Source organism: Leptonychotes weddellii, chromosome 10 (assembly GCF_054177405.1).
Source record: "Leptonychotes weddellii isolate Sample4059 chromosome 10, ASM5417740v2, whole genome shotgun sequence".
NCBI lineage: Eukaryota > Metazoa > Chordata > Mammalia > Carnivora > Phocidae > Leptonychotes > Leptonychotes weddellii.
This window is the reverse complement of record NC_138378.1, coordinates 424,130-439,356: the sequence shown is the minus strand read 5'-3', so window position 1 is coordinate 439,356 and position 15,227 is coordinate 424,130. Positions and strand designations below refer to the sequence as shown.

Sequence of the window (15,227 nt, the reverse complement as noted above, 5' to 3'; positions counted from 1 at the left end):
AGAATCATTTCTTAGACGTGCTTTCCCAGGTTAAGGAGTATACCAAATTTTCAGGCTTCTGTTATCACTGAAGATTCCTGCAGAGAAATTTTAATTGGTGGTGTCTATGGGGGCGTATGTCTGTGGGGGTGCATGTGTCTGTGGGGGCGTGTACATGTCTGGGGTGTGTGTGTTGGGGCGTGGGGGGGGCATGTGTCTGGTGCACGCTTGTCTGTGGGGTGTGTCTGTGGGGGCTTGTGGGGGCACGCGTGTCTGGGGGTGCATGTCTGGGGATGTGTGTGGGCGCACGTGTCCGTGGGGGTGCACGTGTTTGGGGGATATGTGTGTGGGGTGCACGTGTCTGTGGGGGCAGGCATGAGGGGGATGTGTGTGTGCAGGGGCACGCATGTCTGGGGGGTACATGTCTGGGGGTGTGTGGGGGCACGTGTGGGCATGCATGTCTGTGGAGGCGTGCGTCTGTGGGAGTGTTGAAGTGGGTATTTGGCTGAACTCAGTCCTGGGTGTTGGCCTCCCCTTTTGAACACATTGTGTTGCTCCTTGGTTGAACAAGGATCTTCAAGCAGAGTCACCACTGCAGTGCGTCTGGGGCCCAGTCTTGCAGATGCTGGTGCTACTCGGTCATTGGCAGCGTCCTGAGGGCCTGAGGACAGGGAGCAGAAGGAACTGCCCGGAATCTTGCCAGGGGAGGTGTCTGAGGCCATCTTTGTCCACCTGTGAGAGGGTGGAACCTGTCTTTTCTGTTCCCTGTGCCACCACCAATTTCCGCCTGGAAGGACTTGCCACGGCTGCATTGTCTCTGCGTCGCGGGGTGAATGCAAGTCCTTGATTGCTCTTGTAGGGTTAAAACAGTTTCCTCTTTGAAATGCTGGCACAGTAGAGTGGATATGTGGTTAGTCTTTCATGCCTTTATTTGGCAGAGTTGAAGCTTGTAGTCCTTTGTCCCCACATTTCTTCCTCTTTCTTCGCCTTCTTCTTCCCCCCTCCTCTCCCCTCTCTCGGTTTTGGTTTTAATCTCACTGGTTCACTGAAATCTAAAGGTCAGGACATTGCTGTTACAACTGTGTTCTCCCACTTGGTTTGGGAAGGACTCAGTCCTGTGAGCACACACACACACACACACACCTGCCTTGATTATCTGTTAGTGTCAGGACCTCCTGTCTGGTGGAGAGGCGATGGGGAGCTTTAGTCCCATGGGTGTCTGCCCACCATGTCGTTACTCTAGCCCAGAAAGCTGGAGAGTAGTGCAAAGCATCTTGTCCTCGGGGCCAGATCCATCCTGCAAAGGAGAGAGTGTGCGTCTTGCATACACCTGCCTGTGTTTGTGTGCGGGGGTGTATGTGTGTACATGCATCCATGCGCGTGTGTGTGTCCGTTTGTTTCCCGTCTCTCCCTCCCTTCACAGCAGTGCCCAGGCAGGTGGACTTGGTTCTCCTGGGTTCACTTGCCCCTAGTGCGCTGTGTCTGAGCCCTTGTCCCCTGTGGTTGTCTTGGCAGGTTCTCCCATGGGCAAGTGGTCTCTGTGGACGAGCTGCGCCCCTTCCAGGACCCAGACCTGAGCTCCCTCCAGGCCGGCTCTGCATGTCTGGCCAAGCAGCAGGACGGCCTCTGGTACCCGGCTCGGATAACCGGTGAGGCTGCCCACAGGCCTCTCAGACAGGGCTCTTACTGGAGAGCCCCGTTGCATGCCCAGGTGGAGCAAGGCCACCCTCAACCTCGGTCCCACCTTCCTTCCAACACTCAGTGTGGTTCCTACCACCTGTTGAGGCCATTGACCTGGCCTGCCTTTTTGTCCCCTGCCTCCAGATGTGGATAACGGCTACTACACAGTCAGGTTTGACTCACTGCTGCTGAAGGAGGCCGTGGTGGAGGGGGACGGCATCCTGCCCCCACTGCGCACGGACCCCGCAGGGTCCTCGGACTCCGACAGTGGCGACGCGGATGACCCAAGCTATGCCAGAGGTACGGCAGCAGGTCAGGGTCTCAGAAGCCAGGCAGGGGAAGCATTGGCAGCAGTCGACCTGCGAGGCTTCCGGCTGGCAGGGCCTGTGACCCTCGGACCCGTTGGACAGTGTGGCTGCAGGGAGGTGGGCTGTGCTCAGCAGAGGGGGCACTCATGCCTGAGCAGGTAGGGGAGATGACAGAGCGTGTGCAGGCTGGGGGGCAGGTTCTGAGACCCACAGAGGCAGAGACCTGGCCCTTGTCTTCAGGGAGCACATGTGAGGGTTACAACTCCACGCCCTGCATGCCGAAGCGGTGTGTGCCGAGGCAGGGCTGACACGCAAGTCGGCGTGTAAGACGGGGCCGGTGGGGCGTGGAGTGCAGGCAGGAGCAGCTCCTTCCAGTGGTCTCCCCATGGGCCGGGTGTCTGGTGGATAGAGGGGAGGCTGGGTCCGGACAGCCAGGGACAGGAGAGTTTCAGGTATAGCTGGAGGTGTCCAGCCCTCCCGAGGGGTCAGTTAGGATGTAGAGAGGACTGAGGGGAGGACTGAGCCATGAAGTGGGTGGTGACTTTCTACCAGGGGAGGAGGGGAGCTCACCACCTGAGAAGGTGGGTCAGGGGAGGGCTCCAGGGGGGAGGGCTACCATGTGCCCTCGGGGGTGGCGTTGAGGTGTGGGGAGGGATGCAGCAGACTCTGCCCCACTCTGCCAGTGCTCGGCCTTAGAGTCACGTGCCAACGACAGGTCTGAGCAATCGATGGAGAGCCTGAGGTGCCGGGCATCACAGCCCTGGGCCAGAGCTGAGCTCTTGGGCTAACATGGAGAGCCCAGGGTGCTCCATGTCCAGTGGGGCCGAGCCACTGCCCTGTTTCCTGCAGTGGTGGAACCCGGTACTACCGACCACGGGACCTGCAGCTCCGCTTTTGCTGGCTGGGAGGTGCACACACGGGGCATTGGCTCCAGACTCCTGGCCAAGATGGGCTACGAGTTTGGCAAGGGTGAGTGTGTGCTGCCCTGGGGAGGGGAGGGGCGGCTACAGCCCCGCTCAGGTCCAGCAGCAACAGCGCTAGTCCTGTGTGCCCCCAGGTTTGGGCCGACACGCAGAGGGCCGGGTGGAGCCCATCCATGCTGTGGTGCTTCCTCGAGGGAAGTCGCTGGACCAGTGCGCAGAGATCCTGCAGGAGAGGACCAAGGGCAGCACGCCTGGAACCCGGAGGCCCCCGAGATGCCGGGGGAGCAGGGGTGGGCGTCCTCCCCCTCGTAGTGTGTTTGACTTTCTGAACGAAAAGCTGCAGTGCCGGGCCCCTGGGGCCCTGGAGCCTAAGGGGGCCCCCCCGGGGAGGAGGAGCGGCAAGGAAATATACCATGCCAGCAAGAGTGCCAAGCGGGCCCTGAGCCTGCAGCTCTTCCAGACTGAGAAGAAGATCGAGCAAACCCAGCGGGACATCCAGGGCATCCAGAAGGCCCTCGCCCGAAACACCGGCCGGTACGTGTGGGGCTGAACCCAGGGCAGAGGGTGCACCCCAGGGTGGCAGTGCCTTCAGCCCCCAGTTCCCACGCGGGAGATTGCTCTGACCGAGGGTGGGGGCTGTCTGAGGAGGGTCTGATGCCTGGAGGAGGATGGGCAGTGGCCACGGCACTGTGGGGGCTTCATGCCGGTGGCCCGGCAGCCCATGCTGAACGGCAGGCTCCTGTCTAGGCACAGTGTGACGGCAGCCCAGCTGCAGGAGAGGCTGATGGGAGCCCAGCGGGAGCTGGGGCAGCTCCAGGCCCAGGAGGCAGGCCTGCAGCGCGAGCAGAGGAAAGCAGACACCCACAAGAAGATGACTGAGTTCTAGAGCCCCTGTGCACGCAGTGGACAGAGCTCAGGGCCCCCAGCTCCTGGCTGCCCTCTGGAAGACTAGCTGTCACCCAGCAACTAGATGCTACTGGAAGAGGGGCCCCTGCTCCCAGCCTAGCCCCCATGGCCAGCCTTCTCCCTGGCCCAGGGCATGTGGACACTGCTGAATGGAGATGGGGCTGCAGGGGTCACGTCTGGACACTTAACTTGCCCGTTGAGCCCACCTGCCAGTGTCTTAGGGGGTCTCCTTCGCAAAGACATTAAAGTGATCGTGTTGTGTCTTTCAGTGAAGGCTCAGCTGGCTTGTGGGGTCTTTGGGGGCAGAGGGGTCTCTGCACAGGGCCATGGGGCCAGGCTGGAGGGGCCCTGAGTGGGCGCTGCCCCCTGCCCAGAGGCGGAGGGCCCAAAGGCTGGCATTCTCCTTGCTCTCTTGGGTGGGGCTCTGCCAGCAGCCCCTCCCCCACGTTGCCTGACCCCCACAAGTGTGTGGGACTTGATGTTACAGCAGGGGGAGGAGGTCGTGGCCAGATGCGTCCTCAGGAAGCACCATGAATGAGGCAGGAGGACCTGGTGGGGTGGGTTTGGAAGTCTGCGAGCCTGGGTTCAGCCCCAGGATTCAGCGGCCACGAGACCGCCCAGTTCCCGTGCTGTGCCTGTCTCCTCACCGGTGTGTGCCCACCTCACGGGGGGAGGAGACCACGAGTTAGGCTCTGGGAGCAGCGCTGGCGTGCTGCACACACCCGCCAAGTGATGTCTAGACCCCACACGGGGGCTGCGGCAGGAGCGATGGCTGCAGAGCGTTGAGTGGCTGCTTGGGGAGATGCAGGGAGATGCACAGGCAGGAAGTGAGGTGGGGAGCGTGGCTGAGGGCTGTACAGAGGCACTTCGCAGGGTGCCCAAGCCGCCGGGCCTGCTCCACACGGGGCTGAGGAGGGGCCACCACGCGCGGGCCTTGGTAAGTGCCTGTTCTGGCTTCCACCCTGGTCAGGTCCCCAGGCCCCTTGGTGCCCTCCTGGGAGCAGCTGAGGGTTGGGGTCTGGGAGGACCAGGTTAGCCATCCCAGACCCTCTTACGAGCTAAGCCCACTCCCCCTGGGTCTGGGCAGACTGGCCCCCCGTCTCTAGAGACACCCCACCCCAGCAGCTCTGCTAAGATCCCAGGAAGAAGACCATGATCCGATGGCAGGGACAGTTGGAGGGGAGGGGTGGAGAGCCAGGGAGAAGTGGAGTGGGGGCAGTCATGGGACAAAGCAACCTCTCCCTGCCTGCTGACCCCTCCCCTGCCTATCCAGCCCCTCAGGGGACAAAGCTCAGCAGTGGATGGCTAGGGGGGCACCATCTGAGACAGTGGCCTGTGCCTTAGAGGGCCTAGGGTGTGACCTCAGGACCTCCCTAGGTCCCAAGTTCAGGCTACGGTGACCACAGCAGGCCCTTGGCCTGCTCACAACTCCCCTGCCCCTCCTCACCGGCCATGCTCAGCTACCGTTTGGGTCATCTTCGCCCACTCAGGTACTCACGGGGCCAAGCAAAGCACACCTCCTTCCGTGTCACGAGGAGCCCCCCTTCAGAGGTGAGAAGGTAGCTGCTAGGGCCTGGACTCCATGCTTCTGTAGGAAGGAGGGGCTGTGGAGCCTGGGGTTTCCTGTGTGCTGAGTCAGAGCGCCCCAGGGGGAGGAGACTGCCCAGCAGCTTGAGGTGCAGCAGGGGGGCTGCCAGGTAGGTGCCCAGCCTCTCCGCCTCCAGCACCCTGTCTTCTTGCCCCCAGGCCTACCTGCGGCTTCGCAGGATGGGGCCACAGGTGCCCTCAGCCCCTCCTGCCCTCTGGGTCCTCGGGTGCCTTGCCCTGTCCCTCTGGCTGTGGACACTGTGCACGGCCTGCCACAGGTATGTCATCCCTGACCTGGGTTTGGTGTGGGGCATGGCTCCAAGCAGGTTTGGCTCTGTGCGTGAGCCTCCCTGCTGGGCCTTGCACCAGAGCCTGGCACCTCAGCCCCCCATCTCTGCCTCCCTGGCCTGATGAGACTCTTGCCCCCAGGAAGCGGGTGCAGAGGCAGCGGGCCAGGCCCCAGGGCGGTGTGATGCCAGCGGAAGCGGTGAGTGCCAGGCTGTCCCGGGGGCCAGGGCGGGGCCAGCACAGGACCCACCAGCCTTCCTTGCCCCCAGTCACTGCTGAGACGACACCACTTCTGCACCCTCAGCAAGTCGGACACAAGACTGCACGAGCTGCATCCGGGCCCTGCTGGCTGCAGAGGTGAGCCCAGCCGGGAGGGGCGGGACCGGGGCATGGGCGGGGCTTGCACCCTGGAGCAGCTCCGCGGCTCCCCCCGCATCGGTTCCCTGCCCCCCTGCCCCAGTAACCTCTGTCTTGACCCCTAGCTCCGCGGCCTGCCAGCATGGATATCCTGCGCCCACAATGGCTGGAGGTGCCCAGAGGCACCAGCAGGCCTATGGCAGCCTTCTCACACCGGGAACTGCCCCAGGCAATGCCTGCTGCCACCTCACCCTCCATCTGCCCCGAGGCCACCTATTCCAATGTGGGGCTGGCTGCAATCCCCAGGGCCAGCCTGGCAGCCAGCCCTGTGGTGTGGGCAGGGGCACGGCTAACCAGCAGCTGTGCCAGGCCTGGGCCTGAGGCCAGACCTGAGGTGGCGGAGTATGCTTGTATCCAGAAGCTCAAGGAAACAGATCAGGGCCCCCAAAGCCTGGGGCAGGGGAAGGCCAAGCTGACCCCAGCTGTTCAGGTAAATTGGAGCGGAGGGGGTAGGGTGGGTAGGGCTGTACAGGTCCTCGAAGGAGTCTATGGTGCTGACCCCTCCTTGGGTTGGCTTCCTCTCTCCCAGGTGGACATCCTGTACTCCAGAGTCAGGAAGCCTAAAAAGAGGGACCCAGGACCTGCCACAGACCAGCTGGACCCGAAGGGCAGGGGAGTAATTCCGCCTCTGGGAAGTGACCAGTCCTACGAGACCCTCCCACTCAGGGGCCTGGGCAAGGATGATGGCCTCCTGGAAAATGTGTATGAGAGTATCCAGGAGATGCCCGCCCCCCCCGCCCCAGCACCTGGAGCCCTCCTGCTCTAGCTGTTAGCATGAGTGCACCTTTGCAGGCTTCCCCAGCCTCAACCTAGGGAGGGGTCTCCAACTCCCCATCTGCCTGGAACGACCAAGTATAGAGTTCCTCCTTCCAGAGTACTGCCCAACGCCCATTCCCTATCCCCGCCCCCCGAAGTTGGCAGCACAAAGTCCAGATCCCAAGGCTTCCAGCCTGTGAGGTCCCTGGGGGTCCTGGCTGCCGTGGCCTCTTAGCCTCTCCCAAGGTCTTAATAAATCCCCAGCGCAGGGAGGATGAATACAGCCGTGCCTCACAGCCTACTTTTCTTGAAGGCCTGGGAAGGTTGGCAGGGATTGTCTGAAGGGCACTCCTGCCTGGGGTGTCTGGGCCCTGCCGCCTGAAGCTGTGCGCAGCTGGTCAGTTTCAGAAGACAGTGTGGGGAAGGGAAGCTAGCTCTAGGGGTGGTGGTCCCCAGGCCAAGTCGGTCTTAGCACGTGTTGCAGCCGGCCCGCGAGCTGACCGCCCCAGGGTGGGACTTGGACCCTGAACACTAAGGGAGGGCTCCGCCGCCCAGCCCCTGGTGTTACATAAGGTACGGGGTAGGTGGGCAGTCGTGCGTTAAAGAATAACCTGCTCCCGGGAAGCCCGCCAAGGAGACGCGACCCCTTCCCCGGATCTGGCAGCTCTGCGCGCAGGCACACCCGCGAGTAAGCCGGCCCTCCCCGGCGGCGGGGGCGCACGGGCACCCCGGGCTCCGCAGGGGCGAGGGACCGACAGGAACCGGCGGTGCCGCGAGCGGGGCCCTTTCCCCAGGCCGCGCGGCTGCGGCCGGCTCGGGGGCCGGGCCTCGGAGCGCAAGCCAATGGGAGCGCGGCTGGCCCCGGCCGCGGTCCACCTCGGAATGTTGATACAGCGCGCGAGCCAATGGGCGTGCGCCAGGGGCGGGGCCGCAAGGCGGGGCGCGGGAGCCGCGCGAAGGGGGCGTGGCCGGCCGGCAGCCTCCCGGCCGCGCGGCGCGGGCGGCGGCCGATCGAGGGCAGGGGTCGGCGGCCCGGCCAGCCCGGCCCGGCCCGGCCTGGGGGGCCGTGTCCCGAGCGTCCGCCCTCGCCGCTGCAGCCTCGGCACCCGGCCGGCCGGCTGGCCATGGAGGCCGAGCGCCCTCCGCTGCCCGTTCCGGGCTGCGGGCGCCCCCCGCCCCGTGCCGCCGGCCGGGACCCCGCGGCCGCGCCCGTATCGGTGCCCGCGCCGCCGCAGGTACCGGGCGCCGGGGGGCGGGGCGCCGACCAAACTCCCTCGCTGCAAAGATGGCGTCGGGGCTGCACAAACTTTGGGCCCCGGGGGGCGGGGCGGCCGTGGCGGTCCGCGCGTGTCCGCGGGCCTGGCAGTGCCCGGCCGAGCGGCCCGGGAGCGCTTCCCGCCGCGCCGGGCCGGGGGCGGGGCCGGGGGCGGGGCTGCGCCGTCCCCACCGGCCGCAGCCGGTTTGGGGGGCGGGTGCGGAGCGGATCCGGGGTGGGGGCTGGGAACCCCCGTGCCGCTGCCTGCGCTGAGCCTGCCCCTTCCGCAGGGCCCTGCCGTGGGCGGCGGCTTTGCGGGCTTGGAGTTCGTGCTGCCTCGGGAGCCGGAGCCGCGGGCCGCCAACCTAGGGGTCCCGGGGACGTGGGCGGGGGCGGCGGTGGGGCCCCCGAAGCCGTCGGCGCACATCCCTGTGCCAGCGCAGAGGTGAGCCAGGGTCTATCGCGCCAGGCCGAGGTGGGCGTGCGCACACGTGCGCTGGTGTGCGCAGGGGTGGTGGGTGGGGCGCGGGCACGTGCCTTCTCGAGCCCCACCCCACGGAGGGTGGAGGGGTCTTGGTGGAGGGCAGGTCAGGGCCCGGACCTGGGGTTTCTGCCCCCCTCCCCAGCTCTCCAGCGCTGTTGGAGTGGAGCAGAAATTATCAGTGTATCGTGCCCCGTGCGCCCCCCAAGCTCTGGGGGCCAGAGCGCAGAGCTGGGAGGGGGCCCCTCTCAGTCTCTGTGCCGTAGAGGCTGCCCGCTGACGTGAGGTTGACGGTCCAGGAACCCCAGGGCTTCTGACGGCCATCTCCTAGCCCTGCCTAAAACCCTCCTGGGTGCCCCACACCCAAAGCTGGCTTCTCAGGTAGAGGCGGGCTGTGGCCTGGCCTGCTGGGGCCTGGGGACCCAGCTTGTCTCCCCTGGCTGCTGCTGGCTGGTCCCTCCCTCCCAGGCCTGGCGCGGCCGCAGCTGCTGTTGCACAACCCTGGTTACTGTGTGATTGGGGGGAGGGCTGGGCCCGGCCTGGCCTCGCCTGGCCCGGCCTGGGGGTGGGGCCTCAGACCCCTGTCCAGCGCCTGGGCCTGAAGGAGCCACCGTGGAACAAAGCCCAGGCTGCAGAGGACTCAGGCTTCAGGGAGACCCCAGCCTGGGCCCTGTGTCTGGTGGTTCCTGGAGATTTGGTCTCTGTAATCCGAGCTGGGGGTGGAGACGGGCCTCCAGCCCAGTGCCTGGAGGGAGGGAGCCGCGCCACACACACACACACACACACACACACACACACACACACACACACACACACACACACAGCCCAGGCCTGCACGTGTGCTGGGCTAGGGGAGGAGCTTGGAGTACTTGCTGGACGCCACCCACATCTCTTCCAGAGCCCCCCCGGGAAAATCCCGACTGGATGAGGTCATGGCTGCGGCTGCCCTCACAAGTCTGTCCACCAGTCCCCTCCTGCTGGGGGCCCCAGCTGCAGCCTGTAGCCCAGGTGAGACTGAGACACCTGGCCTGGGGTCTCCGGGACCCTGTGGTTGCCCACCCCTTGGGGCAAGCAGAACCTCTTTGCCTGGAACACCACCTTCTAAATAGACCTCTTGAGGCCTGAGACAGACATCAGGACCCCCAGTGCCTCTCAGTGTGTCCCAGTCTGCGGGCCTGTGACCTGTCCATTTCCCCCTGGCTGGCCAGGCGTCTCCCCACACAGGATGTCCCTGTGTTGAGGAGGCTAGTCCTCCCGGCCACTGCTTCCTCCAAAAGACATGGCTCATCCGTGACCAGGTGAACGGGCGGAGGCGCAGAGTTAAGGGGCTTGCAGCGGCAGCCTCTGAAGAGCAGCCCGAGCCCGACGGAAGCCCTAACACGGCTGCCGGTGTGTCCCCACAGAGCCTGGCTTGGAGCCCTGGAAGGAGGCCCTGGTGCGGCCACTGGGCAGCTGCAGCGGAGACTGGGGCTGGGACCTGGCCAGCGACCAGTCCTCTCCATCTACCCCATCACCCCCACTGCCCTCTGAGGCAGCCCATTTCCTATTTGGGGAACCTGCCCCAAGGAAGAGGAAGGTGAGCCTGAGGCAGCCCTCAGGGCGGGGTGGACGCGGTGGCCATGCCTGACCACCAGCCCTTGTCACCCAGAGCTCAGTGCAGGTCCTGTTCCAGTGTCTGTGGAAGCGGTGTGGGAAGGTGCTGAGCACGGCCTCCGGGATGCAGAGACACATCCGCCTGGTGCACCTGGGGTGCGGTGGGGCTGGTGGGGGGGGTGGGGCAAGCCAGGTGGACCAAGGCTTCAGCTCCCACCCACTGTGTCCCCCGCAGGCGGCAGGCAGAGCCAGAGCAGAGCGACGGTGAGGAGGACTTCTACTACACAGAGCTGGACGTTGGCATGGATGTGCTGGCAGACGGGCTGTCCAGCCTGTCCCCAGCGTCCCCCACAGCCTCCGCGCCACCCGCCTTCCCCCGCCTGCAGCTGCCAGAGCCCCCGACCCTGTCCAGCCTGCTGCGGCCGCTGGCCCTGCCCCCAGTCCCCGTGCTGAGCTCTGCGGCACCCCCTGAGGTGTGCCACGGTGACAACACCTTCCAGGTGGGTGAGGCCACAGGCAGCAGCTCGGGGTGAGTCTCGGGGTGCTCGGGACGGGGGAGAGGACACAGCTGTGTCTCCTCTCAGGGCTGCCTGGCCCCCATCCGCCTGGAGCCACGGCCCACCACCGTCAGGACCTGTGTGCCAACCCTGCCCTCCAAGCTTGGCGCCAACCCAAGGTGCGTGCGTGTTGAGGGGCCGGGGCAGGTGTCCGGCAGGGAGGGTCCCGGCCTAGCATGAGCCCGCCGCATCTCCTCTGCGTCCCCCCAGGAAGCCCCGGGGTGACGCCAAGAAGTGCCGGAAGGTGTACGGCATGGAGCACCGGGACCTGTGGTGCACAGCCTGCCGCTGGAAGAAGGCGTGCCAGCGCTTCCTGGACTGAGCATGCGCGCCCGTGCCCACCCCAGGCTGCTGCCCCGCTCCCCAGGACTCTGCCGAGGAGAAAATAAGCTACCCCCAGCCCCCAGCCAGGCGCTCCTCCTGCGGCAGGGTCTGCTTTTTATCGGTGGGGGAAGTTCGGTGACCCTGGACCCCCAGAGGTTTGTGGGGGGGGTCCCACCACTCAAAGTGCCTCTGAAGAAACCAGCCTTTTGCACTAAAGCCAAACCTCACGGCTGTCCCCTTGGCCCGGGGTCCCTGGGGGTGGCCGCCCTCCCTGTCTGTCAGCCCATGGACTCGTCAGGGTGCTGATGGGCCAACTTCAGGGCCACATGGGGGCCGGTCTGTGATGCACTTTGAGGGGTGTCAGGGAGGGGCCTCCCCTGCCCGCACTTAACCCGATGGTTCGAGGGCCCCGGGCGCTGACGTTTGTATCTTGTTTGCGAAGCTCAGGTGTCTCGAGTCTGGGCCGCGCCAGGCAAGGAGAAAAATTAAAGATTTGGGGTTTTTCCAGAAGCCGTGTCTGCCTCCTGGGGGGAACTGAGATCCTGCCAGAGGCAGGGGTGGTGGGTGGGCAGACCAGGGAGGCCAGCCAACAGACCGCAGAGGGCTCACTCCCTGACACAGGAGGAGGGGACACTGTGAAACACTCACGAGGCGTCCGCTTGAGCAGCAATTTCCCAGTTTATTGAAAGTGGAAGCTTTGCAAGAAGGTCGAAGCTAACCCGTCACAGGAAGGAGACCCCCAGGCAGGCCCAGAGCTCGCCCCGACAGACAGGAAGGTGCCGTCCACCTGCCCTGTGGCTACGGACTGCAACAGCTGCGATTTTCTGCCAGCCGATCACCAAAGTCTCTTCTCCCAAATATTAAACACATCTCCAATACAAACACAGGTTTATGATAATATAAAGTTGATATGCTATAGATTATCCCCAAGGGAAAGAAAACCAACAATTTTCAAACACTGCCCTTGTTTGTTTTGTTTTTGTTGACAGGTTGAAAGCATGTTGAAAAAATAAATATTTCAGAAAAGCACACACACAGCACCCTCACTACGAGTGGTTCTGAAAGGGCCACACACACAAACACAATATAGAACCTAAAAAGTAAAAACCACCAGTAAGTATGGCTTTCTTCAGCGTTGCACGTGTCACAGAATGAGCGAAAATAAGATTATCTTTCATCATACTGCAAAAAGTTCCAGTTTTTGCCTTTTCTCAGTTTCTTTTTTAAAAAGGAAGATGTGCAAAGTTGGAAGGAGTAGCCGTGTCTCTTGAGTCGAGGTCCCTATTCAGTCCTGGCAGTGTTATGACTGTTTCCCAAAACCCAGAGTCCAAATATACAACCTGGTCGGGATCCAGAGCTTGATACAAAAGTCATACGGGTTCCCTGCCCCCCCCACCCCAAAGAACTCACCACTCAACAGACTGCATTTTCCACTTTGGTGTTGCAAACACCAAAATACAGACAGACACAAACAAAAAAGTACAAAACGTGAAATGTAATCTACACATTTTTCTCCTCTTCATAAAAAAATATTTATTAGTTTAAACATTGATTTAAAAAAAAACCAGTCACGTAAAAAAACCCTTCATTACACGTCTTTTCCCTCCACGCCTCCTGAGAGGGGATGCCTTCATTTCCGTCGACGGCGGCAAACTGCGTAGGACGGCGAGCCTGCCTTGCAGCACACGCCTTGCGAACTTGGTGGGCAGGAGTGGAGCCCTCGGTTTTCCAGTACAGTATTGGTTTTAAGGAAGAAAATGCCCCTGTGGCACTGAGAGCGACCCTCCAAAAAGGTCAGCAAGGGTGGTCCAAAGCAGGGAGCGAGCGGGTCGGAAAGAGCGAGATGTCCTGAGTGCGGAGGCAGAGATGGCCCAGGGTGTGGGCAGGACGGCCTGAGCGGTGGGACCGGGACAAAACCCAGAGACACTGTTGGTAGCAAAGGTCTGGTTTCCAAATACATTTATAAGAAAGTAGGTCTGTTTAGAAAAGGGGTCAGAAAGTCGGGGAGGTACACAGTTCTGAGGGCCCTGTGAGGGGTGCAGCCCGGGGCCTCACTGGAGAAAGGCAGCAAGGGAAGTGGGTCCCAGAGCCCCTGCACTGGCCTCGCCCCCCAACCCCCACCCGCCGTGTCAGGAAGAGCCGGCAGGGCTGCCCGCGAGGGCTCCCCACGCCCCCTCGGGGGACAGGAGCGCGGGCGGCCGGTGGCCGGCTCTGTCCACGCCCTCTAATCGATGATACTGAAAACACGCACAGAAGGCCCCCGGCAGCCCAGCGGCAGCCAGGGAGGCGAGCGCTCCAGGCCACCCCCGGAACCTAAATTAGGGGCTCGGGGGATTCTCCTTTTTCCACCTAAAAAGAATAGATGTGACACGGTGACCAGCCTGGTAGAAGCTTACAGTCCGTGGAAAAAGAGAACGTAGAAACACTGCCCTCAGCGGGGCTCGTGCCCGGACGGGCCCTGCCTGCGCCTGAGCCGTGCGGGCGCAGGACGGAATGTCTGAGTAGTGAAGTGTGGTCCGCGACGGCCTTACCGGGGAAGGGGACAGACCAGGGCGGGTCCTGCGGCCCAGGGGAGGGTCCTCACAGCGGGGCCCTTGCTTTTCACTCAGAAAAAACCAGATCACAAAGAGGCGGTGAGCTCATCTACAAAGACAACAGAAGGACTGACAAGCTGAAGGAAAGACGCTAGGTTTTGTCACGTCAGAAAAATAATGCCAAACAAAATAATTTTATCTAACTACCTCAACTATGTCTCTGACGACTTAAAAAGTTTGGTTACCCACGCGGGGAGGCGGCACGGCTGTCAGGATCCCCACCTCCAGTGTTAGCAGCAACAAGGCAAGGGCACCCAGGAGGGGCCGGCAGGAGGGGCCTGGGCACGAAGGACGGCAGAGCCGAGGGGACGAGGCCGCCCCCGGGCTCCCCAAGGAAGTGCACGCGGAACGAAGAGCCCGGGCGCCCCAAAGGGCCCTGAGTGGCCAGCAGCGGGGCGCGCTGAGCCCTGCACCAGAGGAGCGTGGCACGTCGGTCCCCACCTGGCGGCCTCCACCGGATGATAGCACCTGGGAGTCCTCGGCCCCGGCAGGGGCTTCTGCAGCTGTTGTATGTGAAGCACCAAAGCCCAGAGGCAGGAGGGCCACGGGGCTTTCTGTACACTGGACCTGGATTCCGCGGGCCGCCACAGCAGCGGCAGAAGGCTGCGGTGGTGGCTGCAGGCAGTGACCAGGCTGCTGAGAAAGGGGGAGCAGAGCAGGGGGCGGGGGGAGACTCCAGCACTGGACATCGGGTGTATGCAGCACCTTCCTTAACACCCCTTGGACCTGTGGCCTCGGGGACCACGCTCATGACCCCGACCAGCCCCGACCTTGACCCGGCCATCGGGCCATCGTGCGTGCCCTAGCTACACGCCCCTGCTGGGGACCCTGCCTTGGTCCCCGCAGACACGAGGGAACGTGTGCCCTCCCTCTGCTCAAACCCACCCTGTGCCCCCCAACATCCTGTTCGGTCCCGGAGCCCTTACTTGCTGGGGTCATGCCTGCTTCCGACCCCGCGGGGCCGGTTTCTGTGTGTGTGTCTGGGGCAGGAGCAGAATAAAGGGGCTCAGCGTGGCCGGGCCCCAGGCGAGAGCACATCCCTAGGGACACGCACATGCACACGGACACACACACGCCCGCACACACGCACGCGCGCGCACTGGAGGGGTGGCACCGCCCCCGCCCCCGCCCCCAACCCGCGGCCTAGGAGATCCAGAAGTCCTTGTCGGGCGCCCCCGGGGGGCTGCCGGGTCCCCGCGGCGAGTCCTCGTCCTCCTTCTCGGCCGCCAGCAGCGCGTCCTCGTGGGCCAGGCCCACCTCATCCTCGTCCTCACACAGCTCCTCCTCGCCCTCCCCCCGCGGGTCGTCGGGGTCTTCCAGGTAGGGCCCATCGCCAGGGAACAGCTCGGGGGAGCCCTCCGTGCCACCACCGTCCAGGGGCCCGGCCACGCCTCGGCCCGCGCAGTCGGCACATACGCCGTGGCGCCGCGAGCCGTGCTTGATGCCCACGCTGGCGGCCGACATGAACACACGGCTGCACAACTTGCACACATACTTCTTGTCCTTGCTGTGGACCTGCGGGGGGACGGGCGGTCAGTGCGGGAGACAGGCGGTCAGTGCGGTCCGTGCGGGGGATGAG

At 63.7% G+C, this 15,227-nt stretch overlaps 4 protein-coding genes across 12 annotated transcripts in view; 3 read left to right on the top strand and 1 right to left on the bottom strand.

Moving 5' to 3' along the window:
- The window catches only part of ZGPAT (zinc finger CCCH-type and G-patch domain containing), a 12,827-nt gene extending 8,763 nt beyond the window's left edge, over positions 1-4,064 (top strand). For all 3 annotated transcript variants that reach the window (XM_081832391.1, XM_081832390.1, XM_081832392.1), the window contains exons 3-7: positions 1,495-1,628; positions 1,804-1,959; positions 2,817-2,936; positions 3,025-3,424; positions 3,638-4,064. In XM_081832391.1, coding sequence (XP_081688517.1) covers positions 1,495-1,628; positions 1,804-1,959; positions 2,817-2,936; positions 3,025-3,424; positions 3,638-3,776 — 949 coding nt within the window. In that variant the 3' untranslated portion in view covers positions 3,777-4,064. The remainder of the gene's footprint in view (positions 1-1,494; positions 1,629-1,803; positions 1,960-2,816; positions 2,937-3,024; positions 3,425-3,637) is intronic.
- A 105-nt stretch (positions 4,065-4,169) lies between these two features.
- Positions 4,170-7,127, top strand: LIME1 (Lck interacting transmembrane adaptor 1). 2 transcript variants are annotated; one of them, XM_081832394.1, is made up of 6 exons: positions 4,170-4,733; positions 5,543-5,661; positions 5,813-5,870; positions 5,941-6,028; positions 6,154-6,518; positions 6,618-7,127. In XM_081832394.1, the coding sequence occupies exons 1-6, from the start codon at positions 4,599-4,601 to the stop codon at positions 6,852-6,854; spliced, it is 1,002 nt and encodes a 333-aa protein (XP_081688520.1). In that variant the 5' UTR covers positions 4,170-4,598; the 3' UTR covers positions 6,855-7,127. The 2 variants fall into 2 exon arrangements, with proteins under 2 accessions (XP_081688520.1, XP_030874871.2); XM_031019011.2 differs by having other exon boundaries at positions 4,170-5,347.
- A 607-nt stretch (positions 7,128-7,734) lies between these two features.
- Positions 7,735-11,564, top strand: SLC2A4RG (SLC2A4 regulator). The gene is made up of 8 exons (XM_081832393.1): positions 7,735-8,079; positions 8,390-8,544; positions 9,479-9,588; positions 9,984-10,156; positions 10,229-10,329; positions 10,409-10,673; positions 10,758-10,849; positions 10,941-11,564. The coding sequence occupies exons 1-8, from the start codon at positions 7,750-7,752 to the stop codon at positions 11,050-11,052; spliced, it is 1,338 nt and encodes a 445-aa protein (XP_081688519.1). The 5' UTR covers positions 7,735-7,749; the 3' UTR covers positions 11,053-11,564.
- A 149-nt stretch (positions 11,565-11,713) lies between these two features.
- Positions 11,714-15,227, bottom strand: part of ZBTB46 (zinc finger and BTB domain containing 46) — a 70,209-nt gene continuing 66,695 nt past the window's right edge. For all 6 annotated transcript variants that reach the window (XM_081832385.1, XM_081832386.1, XM_081832389.1 and 3 more), the window contains one exon: positions 11,714-15,163. In XM_081832385.1, the coding sequence (XP_081688511.1) occupies positions 14,792-15,163 (372 nt within the window). In that variant the 3' untranslated portion in view covers positions 11,714-14,791. The remainder of the gene's footprint in view (positions 15,164-15,227) is intronic.

Coding starts and splice junctions, on each gene's coding strand:
- LIME1 (XM_081832394.1), top strand. CDS start 4,599: ATGCAGGGAGATGCACAGGCAGGAAGTGAGGTGGGGAGCGTGGCTGAG. Junction 5,662..5,812: donor CTGTGCACGGCCTGCCACAG/GTATGTCATCCC, acceptor TCTTGCCCCCAG/GAAGCGGGTGCAGAGGCAGC. Junction 5,871..5,940: donor GTGTGATGCCAGCGGAAGCG/GTGAGTGCCAGG, acceptor CCTTGCCCCCAG/TCACTGCTGAGACGACACCA.
- SLC2A4RG (XM_081832393.1), top strand. CDS start 7,750: ATGGGCGTGCGCCAGGGGCGGGGCCGCAAGGCGGGGCGCGGGAGCCGC. Junction 8,545..9,478: donor ATCCCTGTGCCAGCGCAGAG/GTGAGCCAGGGT, acceptor CATCTCTTCCAG/AGCCCCCCCGGGAAAATCCC. Junction 10,674..10,757: donor ACGGTGACAACACCTTCCAG/GTGGGTGAGGCC, acceptor GTCTCCTCTCAG/GGCTGCCTGGCCCCCATCCG.